The 10,222-nt window shown below is 38.9% G+C and overlaps 1 protein-coding gene across 1 annotated transcript in view; it reads right to left on the reverse strand.

The window, feature by feature from the left end:
• Positions 1-9,783, reverse strand: part of LOC149312740 (uncharacterized) — a 43,618-nt gene extending 33,835 nt beyond the window's left edge. Inside the window, exons 1-4 of the mRNA XM_089526975.1 lie at positions 9,741-9,783; positions 9,106-9,197; positions 7,621-7,732; positions 952-1,029 (exon numbers count right to left, since the gene is read on the reverse strand). Of these exons, the coding sequence (XP_089383101.1) occupies positions 952-1,029; positions 7,621-7,732; positions 9,106-9,197; positions 9,741-9,764 (306 nt within the window). The 5' untranslated portion in view covers positions 9,765-9,783. The remainder of the gene's footprint in view (positions 1-951; positions 1,030-7,620; positions 7,733-9,105; positions 9,198-9,740) is intronic.
• Positions 9,784-10,222: the final 439 nt, after the last annotated feature.

Consider the following 10,222-nt stretch of genomic DNA (forward strand, 5'->3'; position numbering starts at 1 on the left):
GCCTGTTACTATTACCCCATACTTGGAATTTACTACTGATTTACTAGAAGTTCACTATTGGTTCACTAACAGTTTACTATTGGCTTACTATCATTTTACTATTGGTTTGCTAGCACTTTACTACTGGTTTACTAACATGTTACTATTGGTTTGATGGCAGTTTACTACTGGTTTACTATTGATTTGCTCCCAGTTTTACACATCCTATGGCTTGTATCACATGACTTTCCTTAATGTCAACATACCCTGTGGAAATAAAGCAGTTTGACATCAGCTTAAATGCCATTGCACCATCCTATATAGAAATCCATAGTGACAATTTTGTGGCAGTGATGGGATGAAAAGGCCTAGGGTGCTGTCATCCCAGAAACATAGTGGTGATAATTAAAGTGATCGTGACAGTAAGTATTATTGACGAAATATAGGAGTTGAATGATGCTGAAGTTGGAAGGACTGTGGTCAAAATATTTGGTGAAAGCAAGAACTATCAAAAATATAATGTGACAAATTTAATACATAGTATAGCTTTTCATATTATTCTTTTCCAAAATATCACACAATAGTGGTATCGGTTATTTCTCAGTGCTTTCAAGTAATATGTTATATAAATAATATAAAAATGATTTTTACCCTTTTTGGAGTAGCAAGGGCGTAATAATGACTTTTTTGAAAAATAAAGTAATATCTGATATTATTATTATTATTTAGTGCTATTAGTATACTTCTTCAAAATCCTATTCCGGGTTATTTCGGAATTTTTAAGTGATTTTTTGTGGGGGGGGGGGGGGAGATAAAGGAACCAAGAAAGCAACACATTAGTAGCTGAGGCAGCAGCATAGAAATAGCAAGTAACACAGAATACATTCTTTTTTTTAAAAAAATTAAAGAAGCACAAATGCATTTGCTTTTTAAAATAACTTTCCATGATCTGGGATTTCGTTTTTACCTTACCTGCAGGATGTTTTGCTGTATTCTTTGTTCTGGACAGATTCGTAGCAGACGCTTAAGTTTCCCAAAACTTTTCTTCTGCTACACAAATTAAATGTAAATATTATTCATGGCCTTTATCATTTATTATAGCTGAGTTACTACCCTGGATACTTTAGCCTGCTCTGAACAATATAAATATGTACACTGCAGTCATGGGTACCTCTTTCAGCTCTGTGCTGAACTTGAATTAACCATTTCTGAAAAGTAGGTTACAATCCTGTTTAGACACAATGCTCTTCAAGAACAGGACATCTGTCTGCCTTTGCCTCTATCTTCTGAGGTCAAATCACATACAATACAATCCTATGCATGCGAGTAAAACCCATTTAATTTAATAGCATCTATTCACAGATTCATAGTGCTATTTGCATAGGCAACAACCCTGTGCAATTTTATTTGGGGAGTAAATTATTTGGATGTAAATGTAACTGAATTGAATGGTATTGCCTTCCAAGTAAACATGCACTGAGATTTTCAGAAAAGTTTAGAGTGTTGCTCTGTTTCAGTCTCTTCTCCCAAAGTCCAGGTGTACCTTATTATGGAATCTGGGTTTCCCAACTCAGCAGGAATGCCAATTTGTACAGTATTTAATGGAACTTGAGCATACACGGATTTGTTATCCATGGGGGTTCCTGGAACCAAACCCCAGCAGATAACAAGGGCCCACTGTATTTTCTTAGTGATATCACACTGTTAATGTTGATTGTGGCATCTGCAAAAGCTTTCATGGCTGAGAATCCACTTCATCAGATGTATGAAAATTTAACAGAAAACAGAACATTTGAACCCTACCACAAATGTTAGATGATACAACTCATCTAGAATGATTGTGTTACTACTAGTTATTTATGTTGGATATATTCATTATGTCAGCTGCTACCCTGCAAAATTAATGCACTTTGATACCACTTTGTAGTTTGTTGTAGCGCCAGAGCTCCCAGACAGAGAAGGCTAATTATCTCACAAAACTTCCATAGCATTGAACAAGGGCAGTTAAAGTGGTGTCAAACTGCATTAATGCAGTGTAGTTGCAGCCCGTTTGTTTTATATTATTCAACAGAAGTTTCTTAGCTTAGCTTCTCATTGCCAAAAAACAGCTTGCCATTGCCCGAAACTGCGTGTGGTTGTCTATCACACATTAACGTGAAACCCCATGATTGCGTTCGGATTGCCATTGGATTATACTTCCAATTTCCCTTGTCTGATAAACTCCACAGTAAACAGAAATGCAGCCATTACGATGCTAACATCAGTTGCGTGTAAGACTTGCAGTGTTTTCTGTATTGTCAGATGAATTTCAAACTTTAAGATAACTAAAACATTAAAAGCCTGGAAGGATTTTAAATAGTAATTTTCCTGGTGCTTAAAAGATGTCAGGATAAGTGTCTGGTGAGCCTTGTGTGGGAGAGGATTCTACACTTGGAGGGTCACAATGGAGAATCGCTCAGGAAAAAGAGCTTCATTAATTAAGGGATTAGTAGAGACAATCAGAAATGACTTGAAGGCATGAAATAACAAAGGAGCATATTATAAAAGGCAGTATCAATATAGCAAGGTTTGCAGTGCATTAAAACCAGCACTTTGAATTAGATGTGGAAATGGATGAGGCAATTGTTGCTGTGCTGGTTGTGTGCCTTCAAGTCATTTCTGACTTACAGTGACCCTAAAGCAAACTCTGCCATCAGGCTTTCTTGGCAAGATTTGTTCAGAGGATATTTGCCAAGGCAATACAGGCAAGAAATAACACAGGCCCACAAAACTGAGGATCATAAAAACTTTTTTTAAAAGTGTGCTGCTGGTTTTACATAAATTAGGCATTCTAAATCCAAAAATGGCCTCAGATTTGCTCCATCATGTCCAGTTATTTTCACAACTTTCTTCGATGCTATGTTGTAATAGGTAACCGAATGAAATGATTCTGCAAAGAATTATCCTGCAAAGATTAAGAAAGGGGTTAAAGTCTTCCAATAGATTTTCAAAACACTATTAGGGGGAGAGGGCTGGCTTTTTGGGATCTTTCTTTTTAATTGTAATTTTAATTGTATGCTGTGTCATTTTACTGTTGTGATCCACTTTGATTCCCTGTGAAAAATGAAATATAAATTATTATTATTATTATTATTATTATTTATTAATTGATACAAAATACAAAAATCTGTTCAAAAACATTAAAAGAAATTGCACTAGAACATCAGCTGAGTAATAACTGAATTGATAAAAAATACTGAGGCCTGTTACAGACTGCCAAAATAAAGCTGCTTCGGGTCTCTTTGGAGGTATGCTATTTAAATGATGCATGCATCCTAAGAATCTGGAAGCTGCACCAAAAGCTGCCCTCCAGTGCTTAGGAATGGAGTGTGGCTTTGGTGCGACCTCCGGACTCTTAGGACCCATGCATCATTTAAATAGCATACCTCCAAAGAGACCCGAAGCAGCTTTATTTTGGCAGTCTGTAACAGGCCTGAATTTGCAAAAGAGTTGTGTGTGGTATGGCATTTTTATTGTGTTTTTCCAAATCCAGCACCCCAAAATACATTAAAAACAGGCCTGTGTAATTAGTGTGACATGTTTACAATGTCTAGTTGCAGTTAGCCTTCTCGCTGCTATATTTTGTGCTAACTGGTGTTTTCAGACTGCCTTCAGGCTCAGACCCATGTGCAATATAGCAATTCAGGGGTGTAGCAGAATATGCATGACTGAAGCTATTATCAATACAATGAGAAGTCCTATTCAGGTGTCCTGTTAGTTGTAGAAAAGATGCCAGGGTGGAAGTGTGCTAGGCTTCCTCCATCTATTGGGCCTCTCCACACGAGGAGAGTGGTAGTCTGAAGAGGAAAGCCGTAGCTCTCCAGTCAGTCAAGAACCTTGAAAAGTCATCCATAAAGAGCAATAACAGAGGGGGTGAGGATGCAAGTTGAATTTACTACATTGTAGAATGCGTGAAGAAGGCTATAAGATCACCAGACTGAGCATATAAATAATATGCCTTATCACAAACAGCAATTATTCTAGAAATAATAGAATGACTATGTAATTTCAGCAAGTTTTCTTCTCTCTTTCATTGACTTGGATCTGGAGAACTGCAGGAAGTTCCACACATGCCATAGAGCTTTCTCATCCACACTTATGTATATAGAAGCCAACTGCACCCACAGCAAGCCATTTCAGGGCTACAATGGGCCCTAGGATTGGAGCATGGCTTTGGCACAGCTTCCAGCCTCTTAGGACACATGCATCATTTACACAGCATATCTCCAAAGTGACCCGAAGCAGCTTTATTTTGGCCCGTCTGTTCAGGCCCAGTGTTCAGGGGACATTATAGAACTGTATGTAAAGTGGCATAGGGGTAGCAGCAGCCAGAAACCCACCCAACCCTTTATGCGATAAGGAAGTGATTTCTCCTCATTGCAAGAAACTCTCTCTGGATGCATGCCATGATTAATTGTTTAGGCAAGCATCCAGTTTAAAACTTACTGTTTGAGGACAAGGTGATCAACAGCTCCAACAAGAACACAGTCTGCTTACATCCTCCCACTAATGTGTTTATCATTTTCAAGATTAAGACTGAATAATTAAAGAAAATGCTAAGGGCCTGTCAATACTGATAGGGAAATCCTGTTTACCTTTGGGTTACCCTAATCTGCAGTAACTACAGGCTTGTCTACAAACACTGAGGTAAATTTGGGAGAACTGTCCACACAGTTCTCCCTTTCAAGCAGACCCCAGTCTGATATATCGCAGTATGCATGGCAACATGGCCATGACCACTCTGAGTCCCCCCCCCCCCCCCGGTTTCCCATGTGTGTGAATGTATATATTTCTGAACTTTTCCCCCAGCCTCACACCACTATGGAGCACAGTCCACATACATGTGTGAATATCCAGATTGTCTGCTCAAAACTGGGATAAACCCCCTCCTTGTTTTCTTCCATATTAAAACCCTGAAGCAATGAAAAGGCCTGCATTTGACCCCAATCATCCCACATGCCATTTGTTCAGCTCGATGTGAAAACTAGGTGAGACTGTGTTGTTTGGCCCACATAGATGTACTCTCAGTCTTGGAACTGAACGATGGGACAGAAATATTCTTATGGAAAGCAATATTTTCTTTTTTAAAAGTATGTTAAAACTATTACAGTACATTTCATTTGTTAATGTTGATTTTTAATATATCACTCATAGACTGTGATAATGTGATTTCTTGTGCCAGAAAAATAAGTACTTAGGATGGGGCATGCCAACCATCACTAGGCATGATATTACAAAATGTTATGTTCCGTACAAATGCTTACAGCTTCTAAATAGCCCTCCAAGACTTGGCACTATTGCTTCCTTTTTACAGTTTGGGAAATGAGGCTGAGAGTTCATGACCTGTGCTGGGGTCAGTCTCCTGGGTCCGCGTCCAAGACTCAGGCTGAGTCATGCTGGCTATCGAAGCCAGAGATGCATTTTTAACCTACAGCTATTTAAAATTAGAAACCATAGTAGCTATTCCTAAGTACACAGGGTTTGGGGTGAGTTATGTCTGAGTAATCAAGTGCTACATGGAAAAAAAAGTTCAATATAATTCTTTGTGGCAGAGAGAAAGAGCTGATGCATTACTCGGGTATATAAAAGATTACAGTGCCATTAATTGTATAGTAACAGCAATGAGTCATTAATGATCTAACCATCAGCTATCAATTGATGCTTAATGATAATCATGTAATGAAATGTAACAAATTAATACAGAAATCAAGATAGCAATTAATCATCTGGCAGGATGAAAGGCCGCTTATCTTCATTCCTAAAAAGCTGACCTGATTTACAATAGGTTTTGGGACCTTACTGAAGTGGGAAAGCTAACCTCCCAATTGCCCCAATTTGAACAATTGGTCCTTCACTTGGAGTTCACCAGGAAGAGTTCTGCCACTCACACCTTTTAATTTTTGCCCCTGATCTTCCTTCTCTTCCAACAATTGTACTATTTGAGCAACTAGCCCTCCACATTAACCAAACAGCAACAGGTTGGTAAACATCTAAATGGCTGTTGTAGCCCTATAGCCTATAAAATGAGTTGATTTCTCCCTGGGGAAGGTGAAAAACATGGCAACCACTTGGTGTCAGTTCAGACAGCATGGGGGAAGAAATCCTTCCTGACCCTACTGAAGCCTAATCTGCACTGCAGGAACAATGCAGTTTGACACCAATGCAGAAACAATACAGATTGTATCCAAGAATGTAGGAGTCAGTGAGATATTGTCAGATAATGTGCTGCATTCCAAGCAGTGTCACATTTGTGTTATTGTGATCCTGTCCATGGCTATTTCATTCAGCTGTTTTGTTAGTCCATCTGGAACTGCTTCCAGAGCACCTATCACTACTGTAACCATATTTGTGTCCTTTTCCTAAAGGAAAGTCCCAGTCATTGGCCCTGTTTTTCTGTGGAGGTGGAATTGTACACTTGCGTGAGGCAAGAGGCTATGTGGATGGTGGCATTGATAATGGTAGGGCCTTCCAAGCCAAATAGCTTTAGCTGAGGGATGAGACTAAAAGTGACAGAAACCCATTAAAAATGGTGAAGAAACTAAAAGCAAATCCCATGCTGGTACATTTATTTCCCAAGTCAGCAAGGACAGCATCAGATATCAGAGTTCTTGGACATGAGATTAAAAAAAATGGGATACATGATTCAGTATATTTTGCTAGGCAACCAGGGACTGTTCACATTATAGAATTATATTGCTTTTATTCCACGTTAACTGCCATGGATCTGTCCTAGGATTAGCTGTTTAGGGAGGGGCATTTTGAATTCTCAACCAGAGCTCTCCAGTGCCTCACCAGATTATGAACCCCAGGATTCCATGCAATGGAACCATGGCAGAAAAAGTGGAATAATAGTTCTATAATTGTGCAATAAGAATGGGCTCTGCAACAGTATAGGAAGGCGAACAATGTGAAGAAATGGACAACAGCAGAAAACAGATTAATAATGGAATGTTGTTATCGTCTTCTCACCTTTCTCTCAGTCCAGGGGTCAAGGCAGCTTACAAAAATTAGAACAGACACAGCTCAAGGTTCACATCATATAAAAATTAAGAATGTAATTTTAAACTCTCACTAGAATTAAAAGTAATTATATAGGGCTGAACAAGGTCCTGTTTCACAAGGCAGGTAAATCATGTCTTGAAAGAGTTGCGTACCTTGTGAAAAACCCATGTAAAAAGTACTGTGGGACTTGGGATCTTATGGTCCTGCCAATAGCAGCTCCTGTCTTCTGACACACACTTACACTGAGGCACATAGTAGAGAGAGAATTATTTTATCTGAACAACATCAATGTACCAAGCAGTTCTTAAAACAGAAGTTGACATTTACGTCAAGGATGGTCAACTACCCTGGAAGTGACTTCACATCACTTAATTTTTGGCTTGTTTCTGGCTTATAAATTGGGGGGGGGGGGGAGAGGAGAGAGGCATTTGCTGTGTTTGCAAGTTTTCTTCCTATAGGGCTTCAGGGTGTTTTTTGTATCACTCAAAACCTCCCCATATTAAAGATAGAAGACAAAGGATGCATAAGAGCACCCAGAGAGTTCCAGGCCCAGAATCTCTCTTAGAGATGAAAGGCTCATGAAACATCAGAAATACTCACAAAATGTTTTTTAGAATAATCACTGATGTTGAATAAGAGATCACGTCTGACATTTATCTGCCCCTGCAGGTAAAATGTGGCCCATTGCACTACTGGACTCCTTCCAATATACCTAGAGAAGAAGCAGAAGCATGTGATGATATAATTCTGAAATAATCTTATACAATATTTTTGTATTCTACCTCAAAGAATTCAGGATACTATAATAATCATCTTTTTATTAGTTGATTAGATTGTTTTTATCCTTAAGCATAACTATCTGTTATATAAAAATAGCATACAGAACCATAAGCCAATGTGTTTAAAATTTAAAAATGTGACTTTGCGAGTAATTTAAGGTTATTCAGGATTTATACTTCTAGTATCATTAAAAGAGAAACAGAAATAAAATGAATAGCCTGAACTGATCTAATGCATAAATTAGTTTCAGGTTACAATCCTATAATATACTTACCTAAAGTAAGTCCCACTGAACATAGTGGGGTTTACCATCAAATAAACATACAAAGAACTGGGCAGCATGTTACAAAGATAAGGGGATCCAGGGTTCAAATCTGTCTGGAGCTGACCCTTCTAATCTTATATGTACAGGATCTTTATGCAGATGTTCAGAAATGATGAAACATGCTCAGAGGCAGATTCTTCTTTTTCTATAACATCACGATTAGGATTGACCTAGCCCTCTGAAATTCAGGGCTATGTCCTGAAGCAAATTAAAAATAGGGCACAAGAGAGAAACAAAACTCCAGGTCTTCTGACTGTGAGAAACTATTTTTAAAACTAAATTAATCTAGGTCTTTATATCAGTGCCATTGAACCATTCAAACCTCAGGGATTATTGTACATGCTCATGCATACGTCTAGAAATGTTCGTCAAAAAATTGACACCCCCCCCCCCAAAAAAAATCCTGGGTTGATTTATCCTTCGGTCAATATATACTGTACCTTAACTCTTATTTTAAAAAAATAGGAACAATCACTTTCATTCAGTAGAGTGCTAAATGGTGAGAGCTTAGTTCATTCTGGGACAACAGAAAATAAGCACTGAGCCGCCGCCACCAACCCAACTCTCTCTACTATGGCACCACTATGGCCTTTTTGAATGCCTGAGTGTCAAAATAGTGGTATTCTTTGGGATCATTTTCCTGTGCTTTGTCCTTTGTGTCCTCAACGTATACTTGAGGTTGACTTACACTTGAGTGTATACAGTAGTTAGAGCAGCAGGTATGGTAAAAGTAACAAAATGTTGCACTTCCAATACATGTGCAAAGGGTTTCTCGCCTATTTCTCTTTCTATTTCTCTTCCAATTGAATGAAGCCATCTAAGTACACATTAGACTAGATGGCCTACTCAAATTCAGCCTGAGAAGCTTACCTACACTCATTTTTATTTGCTTTTGTAAATATGTACATATACCACTGTCTGCCCTCAGACGCCATGAGGAGATTAAGGACAGAATCAAACCAAGCAGCCAAGTGAGTTACCTTTTCCCTTTCAACACTAGTCCGCAGAGATGAGCAATTGTTGAGGCTGCTTTAAAGAATCGTTGCTTTCCAGACAATACTGCTGTTGCTGCCTGCAAGTGAAAAGGTACATGTGAGGATGGAAAGCATGGAAAGGGATAAAGCTGGGAAGGAAAGGGGTTTTTTCACATTGAATAATGATATCACGATGATTCCACATTAACTGCCACAACAACATCTGATGGAAATCTGGGATATGCAATTTAGGGAGGAGTATTTATAATTATCTAGAATACTCCTAAACAAGAGTATTTAGTGTAGTGGTTTGAGTGTTGGACTACAACTCTGGAGACCAGGGTTTGATTCCCAGCTTGGGCATAAAGCCCAATGGGTGACCTTGGGCAAGTCACAGGCTCTGAGCCTCAGAGCAAACCTCTTCTGAACAAATCTTGCCAAGAATGCCCTATGATAGGTTCACATTATGGTTGCCATAAGTCGGAAACAAATTGAGGGCGCACAACAAGAAATTTAAAATTCTCAGGCAAAGAGCTCTAATGACTCAACAAACTACAAACCCCAGGATTTCATGAAGTACAACCATAGCAGTTAAAATGATATTGTATACTGTGAAAGGGCTCCACGAACAAGGTGCCTACCTCCGTCTGCTCTGTGACATCCATAACTCAGTCTCCAGTATAAATGTCTTCAGTAGTGAGCTTGTTTTTACTGTAACAGAGAATGAAAACTAAATCTGAATAAAGGGGTACTCCTCCCCTCCATAAACAAGCAAGGGTGGGAACGCAAGTGCTATCTTTAGAGCATTCCTCAGCTTAGGCAAACATGGAAACCATAGGCCACACAGCAAACACACACACCACCCAAGGATCTGTTTCTGAAACAGTTACTTAACAGCATTGCAACAGATGTGGTTTCTATTACCATTGCATTTCTATGCTGGAGAAATTTGTACTATTCTGATTTCTGCCAGTCATCCCATCAGATGGCTATTAGTACAATGGCTATGGGACAGGGGCAAAACGGGCCAAACCAAAAGCCAGTCAAAAACCCTTTAAATGTTTATTCATATTTAACAGTTTTGGGCCAAAAGTATTTGAAGAACCATCCTAGCATTGGCTGT

Source organism: Sceloporus occidentalis, unplaced genomic scaffold (assembly GCF_023333645.1).
Source record: "Sceloporus occidentalis isolate IW3139 unplaced genomic scaffold, rSceOcc1.0.p SCAF_5, whole genome shotgun sequence".
In the NCBI taxonomy this organism is placed as follows: Eukaryota; Metazoa; Chordata; class Lepidosauria; order Squamata; family Phrynosomatidae; genus Sceloporus; species Sceloporus occidentalis.